This window comes from Nicotiana tabacum, chromosome 21, assembly GCF_000715075.1.
Source record: "Nicotiana tabacum cultivar K326 chromosome 21, ASM71507v2, whole genome shotgun sequence".
Classification (NCBI taxonomy): domain Eukaryota; kingdom Viridiplantae; phylum Streptophyta; class Magnoliopsida; order Solanales; family Solanaceae; genus Nicotiana; species Nicotiana tabacum.
This window is the reverse complement of record NC_134100.1, coordinates 86,277,644-86,296,031: the sequence shown is the minus strand read 5'-3', so window position 1 is coordinate 86,296,031 and position 18,388 is coordinate 86,277,644. Positions and strand designations below refer to the sequence as shown.

Here is an 18,388-nt window from a genome sequence, read left to right as displayed (position 1 = left end):
GAAAGAACAAGAAACCCTAAGCAGTAGCAAAGAGATGAGTGTCACAACAGCTCACTACTATAAATCCATATATCACCTTAAAACTTGTTTACAAATACCATATAAATCCATCGTCACCTTTGTTTTTACAACAACTAAGAAGAAGAAAAAAAGGAGGAAAAAATCTAAAGTTGTCTATATTTTGGGTACTAGTTTAACTTTTTATTAGAAGTGGATACAACTTAAATGAGGCAACCAAGTAGGGCGCCCCGTGAATTTTTTAGGAAAAATGATATTGTATAGCGGCTCTCAAAATAATATATATATATATATATATATATATATATATATATATATATATATATAATTTATATATTTTTTGGCTACTAAATAGAAATAATTTTTGATGTGGGCTAAAAGTGATATTTGCCTAAATTTTTACACCGACTTTTAAATGACACCAGGTAGCCACTTTTAAGCATGTTGTTTAAAATATATTCATAATTTACAATGTATTTAAAGATTAGCCAATTTTGCTCAAACTTCAGGATACGGCGTCCTAGAGTTTAAACCTCAAAATTTAAATTTCAGGATATCGTATCCTAAAGTTCAAAAATTGTGTCCTGAAGTTCGAATTTTATGTCCTAAATTTTAAATTGGTAGTTCAGAAATTCAAGACACTTAGTCATGAAAGTGTCTTGAATTTCAAATTAGCATATCAAAAATTATCCTCAATTTCCAAATTCAGGATACATAGTCCTAAAATTTGGGTGAATTGGCTAATCTTTAAATATATTGTAAATTGTGTATTTATTTTAAATAACGGGCTTAAAAGTGGCTATTGCTGCACTTCACCCGACTTTTAATCTAAAGCCCACATAAAACTTTAGGACCAAGCAATCAGGCCCACACATTTTCAAAACCGACTTGGAAACCTTTTGTACTTTGCCCAAAGAGGAAAGCGTAGACTATCCGCACTTCTGTCTATATATAAAACCACCACAAAATCCATTCTCTCTCTCCTTGTGGTTTGTGTTTCGACCAACTCATTCACAAACCCTAGCTCTGTCTCCAACTTTCTCTGAGATCTAATTGCTTAACAAAACCAAAATCTTTTAACAACAATGGGTTCACGAAAGAACGACTTCGGCGATGGAGCTAGCCCCGGGTATTCTCTCCATATCTATTTATTTAGGGTTTTGCTGCTCTTGAAAAAGTTAATTTTCCATATGAATTGTATTAATTAGGGTTTTTTGTTGTTATGTAAACAGAAAAATCTTTATTGGAGGTCTAGCGAAAGAGACGACATTAGGTTAGTTTTTCATCTGCTACATATTTGTAATTTTATTTTAATTCGTTATTAGGGATGAGCTGAGGTTTGTGTATTTTAGTTAATATACACTGTAACTGTCAAGAATATTACAAGTGAGCCTCCTGGGATTAGTAGTAATATGAAAATAAGACTTGTTACTTGCTACAACAGGTAAAGGTGATTTGATGGTGTAAAATTTGTTTACATTGATGGTGTATATAACCTAAATTCTTAAACGTTTACCTTAATTTTACTGTTTCTTGATGGTAGGGATAATTTTCTAAGTTTCTAACGGTTTATCTCTAATTTTGGGATGATTTAATTTGGGGTTTTGTAGAACAATTTGTGAAGTACTTTGAGAAGTATGGGGAGATAATAGACTCGGTGATTATGAAGGACAGACATACTGGTAGACCTAGAGGTTTTGGGTTCATCACTTACTCTGATCCCACTGTCGTTGACACTGTTATTGCTGAAACCCATATAATCAATGACAAACAAGTGAGTGGTTTAGCTTCCCTTTTTCGATTTCATCTATAAATCCTTCTCAATAAGTGGCATGTGTATGTATAATCCTTCCCTATTGCTTTTCTAGGAGTCTTTTTACCTTATCATAGATTTATATAACTTTTAATATGCCTTATTCTTCACTTCTATTTTTATTTGGTGTGATGATGACATGTCTTTAACCTTAAATGGATAAACATGGGCAATAAGGATTCATATAACCGACCCTAGCTTGTTTGGGATTGAGCACAGTCGTTATTGTTGCTTGGTGTTTCATTACAATCAAATGTGATTGGAGAGAAAGGACAACTAGAATTTTTAGTATATGATTATCATGCGAATGTCTGTTTTATGTTCGTTTATAACAAACCTTTGATTTATAGCATAACAAGTCATAAAATTTTACTAGAGACCATGTTTCCTAAGCGGCCCTTTTTTTCTTTGGATGTTATATATAATGCTGTGTGTTTGATTATTGTCAAATAGGGTTGGAAAGAAAGGACAACTACAATTTTTATTTGTGAATGTCATGAGAAGTTCTCCTTTTTGTGTTCGTTCCTAACAAACCATCTGTTTATAGCATAATAGCAAGTCATGAATTCTTTTTGAGATTATGAGCTTGGTTGGTATTGTATATTTGTAACCGAAGTTCATAGTATTCCTGATGTTGTGAGACTTCTAGTAGAAACCATGTTCTCCACACATAGTTTTTTGCTTGGTGGGCGTTATATATTTGTAACTAAAGGTCATAGTATTCATGGTATTGTAAGAATTTCTAGTAGAAACCATATTCTCGAAGCATTGTTTTTAGTATAAACGTGATGCATGGTGGAAAGCATTTTGGCTTTGAGACTTACGATATTACTCTTGGTAAGGTTGAGATTAAAAGAACCATTCCGAAAGGATCTGCTGAATCGAAGGACTTCAAGACCAAGAAGATTTTTGTTGGTGGCATTCCTACTTCTATGAATGAAGGTGACAAATGGCTTCGCTTTCTTTTTATTAATTGTTTTAAACTCCATGTGCTTTATCATACAGTTGTGCTGAATTTTTCAGTTTTCTCAAGTATTTAATTGTTCTTTTTTCTCTTCGTGGTTAGACGAATTCAAGGGCTTCTTCTCCAAGTATGGGAAGGTGGTTGATTGTGAGATCATAAGGGACCATGTGTCTAAGCGGTCTCGAGGGTTTGGATTTATTGTGTTCGACAATGAGCTAGTAGTTGATAATGTGCTGTCCGAGGGAAATATGATTGATATGCTGGGTACCCAGGTGAGTTTTGTCCAATGGTTGTCCAAGATGTCAGATGTACTGGGATGTAACTATCTTTCAAATAGTGAATGGCCAAGATTTCTCTTTGGTTTTATGCTGCAAATTTCAGTATTATTTCTTCAGATTTTCACACCATGTCTCTCATGTGTGTTAGTTTAAAGTTTGTAGGATTCATTTAGTGTGTATATTTCAGGGCTTAGCTGTGTCAGGCTACTGCATAGGTGATTTTCTAGGTTAACTTGCTTCTTTATTGTAGGTTGAGATCAAGAAGGCAGAACCTAAGAAACCCTCAAACCCAGCATCATCTGGTCATGGCTATGGTAGTGAGTCTAGGGGACGTGGATACAGTGATAGTTACGGAGGCTTTGGCAATTCATACAGCAGTTTTGGCAGTGGCGGTTTTGGCCCTGCTTCTTATAGGTCTTCTGGAGGTATGGGTGGTAGGTTTGGTGACTATGGATATGGTGGTGGTGAATATGGTGGTAGATATGGAGACTTTGGCGGTGGTGAATTTGGTGGTTACCGTGGAGATCCCTCACTCGGCTATTCTAGTCGCTATGGCTCTTATGCTGGTGGGTTTGGTGGAGGTGCTGGTGGATATGGTGGCAGTGGACTAATGGCATATGGCCGTGGAGCTAGTTATGGGGGTTATGGTGGGGCTGGCTCGGGTGCTGGTTATGATTCTGGCCCTGGCGCTGGTTATGGTGGACCAGGAGGTTTATACGGAAGTAGGGCAGGCTATAGTGGCAGCGGCCGTTACCATCCCTATGCCAGGTAGATTATCTTAAGCATTTCCTAGGGGTTGCATTCAGGCTCTTGGTAATGCATCTTTGGCTCAGAGTTGAGTAGATATGGGAGCGCTAGCAAGCAGACAACGTCTAGAAGATTGGGAGAACCCTAGTTTGTTCCTGCTTACTATTGTGGGACCTGAGACCCATAGTTAAAATCTCATGATTTGTCTTAGTTTAGACATTTTCTCCTTTATGAACTATGAATTAGCTAGAACCTTCTCTTTTGGTGTTCTTTTATGTATCTTTTGTAAGTTTGGTTTCTTTAGATGTTTGTTACTCAGGCTCGTATCTTTATTTAGTGAGTTCATCTTTCTGGTCTTGACAAGGTAGAAGCTTTTTGACTTCCTATAGATCTATATGGTGCTTGTAGCCTAGAACTATTCTTCCGTCAACCACTTACAGCTAACTTGGCTTGGTAATTCACTTAGGCATCTATTTTTGGCAACCTAGAGATCTAGTGCTTGCTGCCTAGAATTAATCTGGTATCTATTCAAGTTATCTTATAAATCCTGAGCTTTTTGGCTTCCTAGAGTTCTGTGGTGCTCTGCCTAGAATTTATCTTCAACTAATTATAGTTGACTTGGTTTGGCTATCTGGGCATGTATTTCAAGTTTACATGCATCTGCCCAGTTAACTGTTTGAGGTAGTGTGCCTAGCAGGATCTCTTGGCCAACATCTGAATAGTGTTGTTAACAAAATACTTCATTTGAAGGCTTGAAGGTGAATTGTCCCCCTCCTCCTCCCCCCTAAGCTCTTATAACTTTCTAGTTTTAGATCGATTTGCATGCAAAATTATGGTGCCTTAAGTTTTTTGAAGATAGCTTCTCTTACTTGTAAGCTGTACAATATGAAATGCAGATCTTAGTTTTTAAATGGTGATGGCTTGCCATCTCCGAATGTTATCTCTTGTTTTAGTTTGGTGGATTGCAAATATGATCTTATTGAACAGCTTTTGACTAACAACTATGGTCTGTCATCTATGAACCTTGAACGCTATTTCCATGGAAACCTGTGTTTCTGTTTGGGTGCCCTGCTCTCTTCATTTCACATTCTTCCCCAGGTAAATGAAAAGTTGGAAGAGACTTGAGACATTTGATGGCCTGACTGCGCTACAGTTTTTTTAGCTCATTCTTCTTTCTTTTATTGATGTTCCTTGTGGTCTCTCGTTGGATTGTCTTACCGTAGGATTTTTCAAAAGCTTAGTTTCGGGCTTGAAAACAATAGAAGTTCCCTCCACCCTCCAATTTCTGAAGTATGTGGTTAATGAATGCTATTGAGTTAAGACCTTTGTTGTTTGATTTAGATGCTATTGAGTTATACCGTTTATATAATGATCTCATTACTGTGTTAGCCCTGTTGAGCATATATAATAAAGGAAAACTTGTACTAATACGGGTCAAGTTAATATCAAAATTGCCATACGAGATCCACGTATTTTATCCTGTTAATCTGCTATCAGCTTGTACGCACGTTGAACTTAGTGCCTCCTCCACAATGTGAATAACCAGATAAACGTGCTATATTTTTATTAGAAGATACAAGGCTACTATTTGTGTTGAGCTTGCAACTTGAAGTATATGGGTTATATGAGCATGTGTAATGTGTATGGGGTGTTAAATGAACGTGGTAAGTCAGATTTGGGGTGTTAATATGAATTAATCAACGTAAACTAAATATTGTATTTGGTCATTTGGTTAAGAAAAACTAAACCAACACAGCTCTATTTAGCTGAAGCGAAAAAATTTCACCAAAGCTAAACCTAGGCCAAAGCACAATTATGAGATGTTAGAAGATGCTTCCAAAATCACCTCGAAAAGGAAAAAGAAAAGCAATTAGATTCAAATGTGAACTGGGCCATTTCTCGATTTGGGTGTGTCATTCAAATCTTCTCTATATCGTTTTAATTTTATCGAATGTCCCGAAGGGACAAATCTGAATTAGTGTCATTGTTTAACTAACATGGCGAGTAATAAGGTATTTCATTCGCTCTGCCATAATTTTCAAACTTTCAGTTATTCAGATTTTATTATTTTGATACGGCGTTTTCTCTATCAGGCAAACTTTTAATTATTGTTTTAGTACTTTTTTGCTATCATTATAAGTCAAGTTAACATCTCAAACTCTCTATTACATCAAATACCAACATTTAAACGGTAGAGACGGAGCTAGGATTTAAAGTGCATGGACACTGAATGTCATTAAATTTTTAATTTATTTTAGTTGGTGAATTCACAATTAAATATCTATACATATTTAATGAAATTTTTAATATAAATACAAAATTTAAGTAGAAGCTACTGTGTTTTTTTTTGAATTGTAGCTCCCCTCATGTTAAACGGCAAAGCATGTGCTTTTTAAGGTAATCATAATAATGCTATTGTCTATATTATAAATAACTGTAATTCCATCCCCCACCCTCCTTTCTGTCCCCTCTTCACTTTCTACAATCCAATATTTATGGTTTTCTTTCTCCGTCTGAATCCTAATTCCTTCCCAATATTTTCCAATACATTGTCCAAGGGTTTTCTTGTTGTAAGCATTTAAATTTTATGATATTTAAATTCATAAAATAATTAAACTATATTAAATTTAAAATGATAGTCCAAATAAATATTGTGATTAATACAATTGGATTAAGACGTCCAAAATGTATTGTGCTAGTCTATTTAATTGGACTACAAATTAAATGATAAGCCTACTTCATTAGCCCAAGGTCCAAATGACTATTAGCCCATCTTAAAGCCCAGGCTCATGCCATGTGTCAAGTGATGTGGCAATCCAAGTCAAAAGAATGAGCTAATAAAATCAAGCCACGTGCAAAGTGATGTGGCAATCCAAGCCAAATAAATGAGCCAATTAAATCATGCCATGTGCCAAGAAAGGGTGGCATACTAAGTTAAATCAACAACCAATAGAGTTGTGCCAAGTGTCTAGATGGTATTGGTCAGTTCAAACGCATCAATCAAATCGCAAGAGCCACAACAGTCCCTACAACTATAAATAGAAGTCTTCATAAAGTTAAATTACACCAGAAGTGATAACAAAAAGTAAGTAGAGAGCTCGTAGATCAAACACCGCAGATTTTTCTACAAGCTACAAGTTCAAGCACTCAAGCTACAAGTTCAAGTTCAATATCAAGAACGGAGGCAAATCAAATACCAAGGCGTTCGAGAGCAAATTACTTGTTCATGATCAAATTCAAATCCAAGTTCAAGAAGGAGATTCAAGGCCAAGCTTTACAAGCCTTTGAATCAAATCAAAGTCAAGATCATTAAGATACTTTACATTCTTGAAGAATCAAAAGAATACCATAGAGATTGTAACACTCATTGTTTATTAAAATCAAATACTACATTTGTTACACAATTTCTAGTCTTGATTATTTATTTTTCTCGACGTGAACATTTGTTGTTACAAATTTCTAGCACGCCCGGTGGGACTATCTCTACATATCATCTCTTCAATTACCAAAAGTGCTCCCGGTATGAGGGCTGCCAGCACTGGAGGATTCATCAGATAGGACTTAATACTTTCAAAAGCATTTCTGCAAGCTTGGTCCCATTCAAAAGGACCATTTCTTCATGAGGCGACTAAACGGTTGGCATCTTTCAGCCAGATTCGAAATAAATCTTCTAAGATATGCCAACTTACCTTGTAATCTTTTTAATTCATGAATATCCTTAGGCTCGGGCATTTTCAAGATAGCATCCACCTTAGCTTGATCAATTTCAATACCTCGATGTCGAACAATAAAACCAAGGAATTTCCCAGAAGTAACTCCAAAGGCGCACTTCAACGGATTCATTTTGAGTTGGTATCTCCGAAGTCGTTCGAATACCATCCTTAAATCCTATAAGTGACCATCTCTCTTCCTTGACTTTACTACTAAGTCGTCAACATAACACTTCATATTTTTATGAATCATGTCATCAAAAATATTTTGCATGGTACGTTGATATGTAGCACCGGCATTTTTCAAGCAAAAATGCATTACCTTGTAGTAGTAAGTTCTACATCCTTCGGTACCATGCGAATTTGATTATATCTAGATGAACCATCCGTGAAATACATCGCCTCATATCCAGTCGTGACATCGATCATGAGCTCCAGGATGGGAAGAGGAAATTCATCCTTTGGGCAAGCATTATTTAGGTCCCTAAAGTCAACACAAACTTGAATTTGACCATTCTTCTTTCTTACAGGGACGATACTTGAAATCCATGTAGGATACTTAACTTCACGAATGGAACTAGCCTCAATAAGCTTGTTAACTTCGGTTTCAATCAAGGGAACCAGTTCGGGTCTGAAGCGACATTGTGTTTGCTTCACGGTATGAGCACCTCGTTTGACAGCAAGATGATGAACAACCACCTTAGGGTCTAAACCTGGCATCTCTTTGTAACTCCAAGCAAATACGTCTTTGAACTCCTTAAGTAGCTCAATATATTTGCTCTCTTAATCATCAGTTAGAGAGGAACTTACATATATAGGCCTTGGATCTTCAACAACTCCGAGATTGACTTCTTTTAGTGCATCAACTGTTGTCTTTACCCCTTCTTCAAGCTCAGGTGGTGTATCTTTAGCGTCTTCATCCTCTTGAGGATCGCCATCACTAAAAGATATGTGATGGCATAAATGAATATCAAGCCACTTTTCCTTGACTTCCATACGAGATGAAGGATATTGTTCATCATTAATTATGATATGATATGATGACCCCACACTTTCTTCATCTTCCTCATATTATTTAGTATGGACTATAGTATAAGCCTTTGCTTTGAGGACCTTTCCGCATGAAACTACAAGTTTTGTCTCTTGCCTTATTCTAGAAGGAACTAGACTCGGGCAATCTGATGTCAAAATTTAGCGAAAACATGTGATTGGATCCTTCTATTACTTCCATGACACGTGTGTTCCTTCTTCAATGGTCCCAACCTATCAAATACTGAGGTCCTTGATTTTGTAAGTCGATCAAACACAGAAGGCTTCTCATTAAGCGTCGTAGACACTTCTTTAAGAGTAATGTAGTTACAACTTGCCATTTTAATGGAGATACGGATTAGCGGGGGTTGTTTGTAATCCAAACCTTCACGTGATTGTTTTAGGGGGTACCCTTTCTCCATCATCCTCTTTTGAGTAGAGTTTGAAGCTTCAGGTGAGAGCTTTCCCAACTTGGATGGTTCATTGGGATCAAATCCAGATTTTGCTAACAACTTGTAGGCATTTGGGTCAAAGCCCTCATCTGTGCGCTTTACATGAAGTGCTAGATTTAGAAGCAAATTCTGGTTTGATAATTTGACAAACTCTTTAAGCAACTTTGTGGATGACTTAATTGTATCAATTCGCTTGACATGAAGGGTCAAGCCTCCTAACACATTACTTTGTAGTTCAGAAGATGGTTCTTTAACCTTCATTTTCTTTGGGACATAGCGAAGAATAGAAGTCACTTTCTTACTTGAAGATGCCTCATTCATCTTGTTTATATCATAAAGCACTTGATCCTTTTCAACCTTAACCTTTGCCTTGCCAGTTGTGACATCAACCTTCTTTGCAACATTTTTGGTCGGAGTCACGTCATCAACCTTAACCTCCTTTCAGACATAATTCTTTAAATAGAATTTTGCATCAACAAAGTATGATTCAGCCTCGGTAAAGGGCTTATCATCAGCAACTATCTTTTTTCAACCCTATCTTCACAGTACTTCAAACATTGATGGTAGGTGAATGAATTTGTTCTCGTGTATCTATGACCTTCCTAACAAGATATTATATGAGGTCTTTGCATCGATCACGTGCATCCATGCGCTCGAATGCATATCTCCCATATTGATTTCTAATTTGATGGCCACTATAGCTCTTTTCCCCCATGATTGAACCATTGAATCATCAAACGACTTTCACATAGTTCATCTATTGGTATGCCAAGCTCTTTGACAGTACGAATTAGGAGAATATTGACGTCGGATCCATCATCGATCAAAATTCTACTTATTCTCTATTCCCGCACAAAGCCAACCATAAATAGGGGACGATTATGTTGTGCTTCACCAAGCAAAAGATCATCATTAGTAAATATAATTTTTGTATCACAAATGTCCACTTCTTCAGAGAGATGCTCAGTGAGTTTTTCAGACAAGGGAGGTGGCAACAATGATGTATCTTCCTTCTGTCTCTTCTTCATCTACCTTATAACATGAGGTCTTGATATATTCACAGGAAGCCTGCGGGTGTAACCAGCTTGGCAGGAATTCATCCAATGTCACTGGACGACATAGCCTTTGATAGTGATTCTCCCCCATTTTTGTTTCCTTCCAATTCTTCTTTATCATTTTCTTCTTGGGTCTTTTCACCATTTTTCCCCTAGTCAATTGCTTACTTGACTCCTTTTGTGAATTTGTCTCGCAGCGTCACCACCGAGTCACAAGAATCCAACCTTCATCATCAGTTTGACCGTCACGTGATTCACTTTCCTCTTGAGATCTTTCCTCCACTACTACTTTATTCACTATAGGGAGAAGCAATGGGTTGCTCACAACTCAAAGTCACCAAATTTAATCATGTTTGGTGATGATCTAGTTTGGATGCCATCACATTCATGTACTTCGACAAAATTACAAAGGACAATGGAATCAAGTGAACCAAAAGTAACAGAAACTTGATTCGAACTTTTCTTCTCATCCTCGAGCAAGATTTTTCCTTCAGCAGCCAAGTCCATTACTTTCTCCTTGAAGATAAAGCACTTTTCAATAGGGTGGCCAATCAACCGATGGTACTTGCAATAATTTGGATCATTAGTCCTTTCAACTTCATCTGGTCGCTTCATTTCAGGTAACTAAATGAGTTTCAACTCGAGGAGTTCTACAAAAATTGCTGGAACATCAGAGTCCAAGAATGGATATTCTTTTGCTTGCATTTCCTTCAAAGTAAAATTTCGGCCAGCTTTATCCTGTAAGGACGTTGACTTCACACTTTGCTTCTTACTCACTTTTGTAGTGACCTTTAATGGCGAGGTATAACATTCATTGATTCCTTGCTCTCAGATTTCGGCACAAACTTACCTCCTTTCTTTATTTTTTGTTTATCCTTCACTTTGCGAAGTTCATAGATAGGTGGACCTTCATTTCCACTTGAAGACATGCTTAACTCCATGTCATGAGCACGTGCAGCTAATGATTCAAAATACTTAGACTTGATACCATGTAGGTTGTAGCGAAGTCTCCAATGCATTCCTTGGATACACATTTCTATTCCTGAAGCTTCACTAAGTCTGTCTTTGCAGTTGAGGCTTGCGTTTATCCATCGATTGATGAAATCCACGACCGATTCATCCTTCCATTGACGCGTGTTGATGAGTTCAGCCATACTTACAGTTCGCCTTGTGCTATAGAAACAGTTGAGGAACTTATGTTCAAGTTGCTCCCAGTTATCAATGGAACCAGCCTCGAGATCAGTGTAGCAATCAAAAGCAATTCCTTTTAAGGAGCGTACAAACTACTTGACAAGATAATCTCAATACGTTCCAGCATTATTACAAGTTTTGATGAAGTGTGCAATGTGTTGCTTTGGATTTCCTTTACCATCGAATTGTTGAAATTTGGGGGGTTGATAACCTGGAGGCATCTTCAAACTGTCAATTCTTGCAGTGTATGGCTTCACATATACGAGAGAAGACTTTGCGGCAACATCGTACATTATCTTTGATGGTTCCCATTATGAAGTCTTTTAATTTATCGATGGGAATAACTCCACCATATGAAATCTGAAATTCTTTAGGAGTTGTTGGCTGCCTTGCAGATGAGTCTCATTTAGCTTGCATCATAGGGAGATTTCCAAGTGCATGACTTGAATCTCCCTCCATCATGCTTTCAACTCTATCTGTCAGTTTGACAATTTAATTATCTTGATCTTACATATGCTCCGTTAACCCCTCAATTGCCTTTGTTAAATTTACAAGTTGTTCTTTAACAGTTGAAGTGTTAGTTACTATTGCTTGGATAACCGTTGTGGATGGTAGGGCAAAGCATGGATTTTCTCTTACACCATACGTTGGGTGGAAAAACTCACGTGAAGTGATTGGAGAAGATCCAGTGATCAAGACATCATCATCATCATCATCATCTTGTATGATGAGATTATTAGATCTAGAAACAATGAAGGCAAAGAAAATGCACTTTATTATTTGAGTAGGATGATGATGCTAAATGAGCTCAAGTATTCACCTATCGAGAAGTTATGTTTGGCACTTATTTTCTCTATTCAGAAGCCGAAGCATTACTTCCAAGCTCACGTTGTGCGACTCATCTCAAGAGCGAATCCTATCAAGTTTGTCATGTCTAAACCTGTCCTAAGTGATCGATTAGTGAGGTGATACTCCAATTTCAACAATTTGAAATTGTGTATGTCCCTCAAAAGGCGGTGAAAGGACAAACATTAGTAGACTTCCTAGTTGACCATATGATTCCAGATGATTGGGAGTTGTCTGATGAATTACCTGGTGAGGATGCAATGGTTATCGAAATTCAACCTCCTTGGAAGATGTATTTTGATGGCGATGTACATCGTGAAGGAGTTGACGCTGGAATAGTATTTATCACTTCTCAAGGGAAGGTTCTGCCATATTCTTTCACTCTGACACAACGTTGCTCCAATAATGTTGCTGAATATCAAGCACTCATACTTGGATTTGAAATGGTTGTGGATATGAAACAATTGCAACTAAAAGTTTTTGGAGACTCCAAGTTAGTTATCAACCAACTTTTGGGTAGCTATGAGGTCAAGAAGCCAGAGTTGGTCCCATATCACAAATATGCTCAGAGTTTGGTAAGTTGGCTTGGAGAGGTAACTATCCAACACGTGCCGAGAAAGGAAAATAAGAGAGATGATGCATTAGCAGCCTTAGCTTCTACATTATCTTTGCCTGACCAAACGCAAGTTTCTGTTTGCCAAAGATGGGTAGTTCCTCCACCAAATGACTACGAAGAAGAAGAAAGCAAAGTTGAGCATCTTGCTGCCGTTCTTGAGGTTGAAATTGAGGATTGGCGACAACCATTTATCAATTATCTTTGTTATGGAATATTTCTAGAAAATCCCCGAAGGAAGATAAAAATTCGAAGGAGAGCCCTTCACTTTCTTTATTACAAAAATACACTCTACAAACGATCATTTGATGGAGTGCTCTTACGCTATTTGGGGGCTGATGAATCCCTTCAAGCCCTGCAAGAAGAATATTCTGGAGTATGTGGAGCGCATCAATCTGGGACAAAACTTTAGTTCCACATAAAAATAATGGGTTATTATTGGCCAACCATGGTGAAAGATTGTTTGGATTATGCTCGAAGGTGTAAAACTTGCCAATTCCATGCGAACTTCATACATCAACCATCTGAAATATTTCACCTAACTGTTGCCTCTTGGCCATTTGATTCTTGGGGTTTGGATGTTGTTGGACCATTGCTAAAGTCTTCTGGTGGACATTTATACATTTTGGCTGCAACTGATTACTTCTCGAAGTAGGCTGAAGCTGTTTCTCTTAAGGAAGTAAAGAAGGAAAATGTGGCTAACTTCATTCGAGTTAATATTATCTATCGCTTTGGCATTCCTTGATATATATTGACAGACAATGGTAAGCCATTTGATAACAAGTTGATGAATAAAATATGTGATCTTTTTGGCTTCAAGCAACACAATTCCTCCATGTATTATGCTGCTGCCAATGGACTTGCTGAGGCATTTAACAAGACGCTATGCAACTTGTTGAAAAAGGTTGTCTCTAAGTCTAAGAGAGATTGGCATGAGAGAATGGCATAAGATCTTTGGGCATATAGGACCACATATCACACACCAACGCAAGCGACTCCTTATTCGCTTATTTATGGGTGAAACAGTCCTTCCACTTGAGCGTCAAATTCCATCGTTGCGGCTTGCCACTCAAGAATAACTCACTGATGAAGAAAATGCTCGCCTACGCCTTGAAAAATTGGAAGCTTTTGATGAAAAGAGGCTAGAAGCTCGACAAAGTCTTGAATGTTATCAAGCTCGATTGTCTCGATCTTTTAACAAAAGGCTGCGCCTTAGATCTTTCCAAGTGGGTGACCAAGTTCTTGTGGTAAAAAGGCCTATTATCACATCTCGTCGATCTGGAGGTAAATTCTCTGCTAAGTGGGATGGGTCATATGTTTTACAAGAGGTATACTCTAGTGGCACTTAAAAGATAGTTGACTTAGAAGGTTTGCGGATTGGCCTCATCAATGGAAAATTCATGAAGAGATACTATCCTTGAAGAAAATAAATATGTTCTTTAACGCACGAGTGTAAACTGCATGTTACTCCTGGTCCACAAGAGTATAAATTATGCACGGCCCCAAAAAAAAAGTTTGCTAGGTTGAAAACCTCGAAAGAGGCGGCCTAGACAAAAGTTAGGACATTAAAAAAAACTCACCCATTCCGAACTATGATATGACTTGATCCTATTCACCGAGGTACGTAGGCAGCTTAGAGTTTCATTCTAAGTTCAGTCATTGAGTTCAAAAAATACATATTACCCAAGGCATTATTCAAATGAAGTATGCTCGAATATAATTCACTTGATTGACACTTGAAAATTAGGTGTATATGTTACTTCGTTGAACTCTCTGTCTTATCAGACATTGATAGCTCAATGGGGGCAAGCCCTCCATGTCAAATTGAGGTCTCTGATGGTATGATACAGTCTTTTAATAAGAGGCTAAATCTTCAAGTTGAAGTCTCCAATTCCAAGTCAAGTTGTTTTTGTCAAGTATGTTACATCATCAATTTGAAGTATTCAAGCCCGCTAGGTCTTAAAGTTGAAGTCTTTAAATCCACCAAGTTTTTAGGCCGAAGCCTTCAAATGCAGCAAGTGCAAGTTGAGGTTTTCAAATCCGCCTCCTCCTCCAGTTAAAGTCTTCAAAGTTTATTGCATCTTCAAAATTGCCAATTCTTCAAGTTGAGGTATTTAAATCCACCAAGTGCAAGTGATGCTTTCAAGTTTCCAAGTCTTTAAGTTGAAATCTTCAAATCTGCCAAGTCATCAAGTTGAAGCCTCCAAGTCTGCCAAGTCATCAAGTTGAAGCCTCCAAGTCTGCCATATCTTCAAGTTGAACTCTTTGAATTTAACCTTCAAGTTGAATTCTTCAAATCCATCAAATCTTCGAGCTAGAATCTTCAAGTCTACCAAGTTTTCAAATATGCCAAGTAAAGTTGAGACTTTCAAATTCGCCAAAACTTCAAGTTGAAGTCGTCAATTCTGCAAAGTCTTTGTGATGACCCAAAATGTCATCTTTAAATTTATGATTAATTATGTGATCTAAGCACTATTTACCATTACTCGACTTGAGCGTGTAGTCCGTAAAAATATTTCGGAAAGTTTTCAGGTGAAAAATGAATTAAAATGTGAATTAGAGCTTTAAAACTCAATTGAGTTGACTTTGGTCAACAGTTTAAGAAAACAGACTCGGATCAGTGTTTTGACAATTTTGGTAGGTCTGTATCGTGATTTGGGACTTAGGCGTATGCCCGAAATAAAATTCCGAGGTCCCTAGCCAGAGATATGGAATTTTGATGAAAAATTAAAAGTTTAAGTTCAAATAGTGACCGGATGCCAAATTGTGTGCAAACGACCCCGGAATAGAATTTTGATGATTCCAACAGCTCCGTATGGTAATTTTGGACTTAGGAGCGTGATCGGAATTTTATTTGGAAGTCCGTAGTAGAATTAGGCTTGAAATGCCGAAAGTTAAATTTTTGAGAAGTTTGACCGAGGGGTTGACTTTTTGATATCGGGGTCGAAATCCGATTCTGAAAATTTTCATAGCTCAGTTATGTCATTTATGACTTGTGTGCAAAATTTGAAGTCATTCCGAATTGATTTGATGTGTTTCGACACAAGATATAGAATTTGAAAGTTCAAAGTTCATTGATTTTGATTTGAGGTGCGATTTGTCATTTTGATGTTGTTTGATGTAGTTTGAAACCTCGACTAAGTTCGTATGGTATTTTGGGACATGTTGGAATAATTGGTTAAGGTCCCGAGGGTCTCGGGTGGATTTCGGAAGGTAAACGGAATGGATTTCGGACAAAGAGTGCTGGAAATTTCTGTTGCAGAAATTTCGTGCGTGGAGCCAACTTTGGGAGCTTATATCTCGAAATTCATAAGGAATCAGAAAATGTGCAAAACATGAAAGTTGTAGTCGTTTGATTATAGGTTCCAGAAAGTTAAACTATGCATTATTTGGACATTTGTACAGAAAGTTATGATGGATTGAATGAAGGCTGGTAGAGCAGTTTCGCCAGAAATTTCGCCAGAAATTCTGATGCATGCAGCTGACTTTGGGAGCTTATATCTTGCAATGCATAAGGAATCAGAAAAATTGCAAAACATGAATGTTATAGTCGGTGGATTCTAGTTTCCATAAAGTTAAACCATATATCATTTGGACATTTGTACATAAAGTTATGATCAATTGAAGTAAGACTGGTAGAGCTATTTCTGATGGACTTTTAGTGACGAAAAATGGACTTTTAGTGACGGATTGGAAGAAACTTAAGGACCAAAAATGGTCATTTCATTCATTTCGTTTTGGATTTTTGGAGCACGGTTCTTGGACGATTTTTGGGCGATTTTTACGGGAAAACATTGGGGTAAGTGTTCCTTATTCTATATTGATTATATTTCATGATTCCATACTCATTTACATCATGAATCCGTGAATTTATGGAAGAAAAATCAAGATTTTTGCAAAATCTTTCAAAAATGAAAATTTAAGATTTGGAGGTCGAGTTGTTATCGGATTTTGGTAAAATTGGTATGGGTGGACTCGTAATTGAATGGGTTGTCGGATTTTATAAGTTTCGCCGGATTCCGAGATGTGGGCCCCACGGGCAAATTTTGATCTAATTTCGGATTTTAATGAAAATATAATATTTTCTTATGAAATTGATTACTATAATTTTTGTTGACTGTATCGAATTAATTATGACTAGATACGAGTCGATCGGAGTCAGAAAATCGAGAAAAAAATATAATACTTGATTAAATTGGAGCAAGTCGAGGTAAGTGACTTGTCTAACCTTGTGTGGGGGAAATTTTCCCTAGGATTGGTATTGATGTGATTATTGAAATGTGTTGAAAGTCGTGTGCACGAGGTGACGAGTATGTACACAGGCTAAATTGCGAAAGATTATATTTTAAAATTGTGTAGATCACTATTGCGCATTTATTAAATTATTTTATCTTGTTATATTCTTCATCATTGATCTGAGATATATACTTCAAATTCGTTTGATCTTTTCTTACTAATTGTTTTACCTGTTTAGTTGAAACTTGGTTTCTTTTATTCTGTGCATTATTTGAAGATTGATTTTCTTTAAATTAAATATTATTAATATGAAGTATTTGACATTTTTAAACTTGATATTGAAGCAACGTCGTAAAGATTTTGAAATATTATTTTCCTAAATTATTTACTCCTGAATATTTTTATACTCATTGTGAGGGAGCCGTGCGCTCTTTATTGTGGAAAACTATTATTGATGATTTATTTTGGCATGAGCCGTGAGCTCTTTATTGTGGAAAAATATTATTGTTGAATTATTTTGGCAAGTTAAAGTATTTGACCACTTGAGGTGCAAATTGTGATATATTGTGATATTGATACGCATGCGGTGGTATAAGGTCTGGGTGTTGAAACGCATGCGGTGAGATAAGGGTGGCTTGATACGCGTGGCTAGTAGGGGAACTACTAGAAGTCATGCGGTGTGATAAGGGTGGCTAAAACGCGGGATGCTATTTCGGGAAAAAATATTTTCTTTAAATAAATTGTGAAGGCTCCCGCGGTGATATAAGAAAATGAGATATTGTGAATTTATTTATGATTTGGGACTACGAGGCGGTACCTCGGGAGTGCCCTTGTTGATATTGATTTATGGCCATAGTTGCTTTCGATTAATTGTTGTGATTTTCATAAAGTTGAAGGAAATTCTGTTTTGATTCCACGAGATATTATTTATAATTATTTGATGTCATTAAATGTGACATATTATTTGATTCATTTTAAATGTCATTTTATTTTACTACATTGTTAAACATTTTACCATGCCATTATTATATTCCAGTAGGGCCTCACCTGACCTCGTCACTACTCTACCGAGGTTAGGCTTGGCACTTATTGGGTACTGCTGTGGTGTACTCATACTACGCTTCTGCACATCTTTTTGTGCAGATCCAGTTATATTTTACCAGCCTAGACGTTAGTGAGTTACTTGCGCACGGAGACTTCGAGGTATATCTGCCAGCGTCCGCAGACTCCGGAGTCCCCTTCTATCATTTTATGTTACTTCCTTATATTTTATTTAGACCTTGACATATAGAGACATTGAGAATAAATTCTTAGAAGCTTGTGACTTATTTCTACCGGGTTTTGGGAGTTGAAATTATTTGAATTGTAGTTTATTTATTTCAGATATTTATTATTATTCTGCATTGATAGGCTTACCTAGTCTTAGAGACTAGGTG

General features: G+C 36.9%; 3 protein-coding genes across 3 annotated transcripts; all 3 read left to right on the top strand.

The window, feature by feature from the left end:
- The first annotated feature begins 1,034 nt into the window (after positions 1-1,034).
- On the top strand, positions 1,035-3,883 carry LOC107794577 (heterogeneous nuclear ribonucleoprotein 1-like). Its single transcript, NM_001325587.1, is given in 6 exon segments — positions 1,035-1,147; positions 1,251-1,291; positions 1,629-1,792; positions 2,674-2,773; positions 2,898-3,067; positions 3,324-3,883. Coding segments are annotated over 6 exon segments (1,041 nt in total). The 5' UTR covers positions 1,035-1,103; the 3' UTR covers positions 3,846-3,883.
- Positions 3,884-12,312: 8,429 nt separating this feature from the next.
- On the top strand, positions 12,313-13,128 carry LOC142175345 (uncharacterized). The gene has a single exon (XM_075241927.1). It carries the CDS (start codon positions 12,313-12,315, stop codon positions 13,126-13,128), a length of 816 nt encoding a protein of 271 aa, XP_075098028.1.
- Positions 13,129-13,164: 36 nt separating this feature from the next.
- LOC142175344 (uncharacterized) lies at positions 13,165-13,665 on the top strand. The gene is made up of 2 exons (XM_075241926.1): positions 13,165-13,324; positions 13,475-13,665. Exons 1-2 carry the CDS (start codon positions 13,165-13,167, stop codon positions 13,663-13,665), a joined length of 351 nt encoding a protein of 116 aa, XP_075098027.1.
- Positions 13,666-18,388: the final 4,723 nt, after the last annotated feature.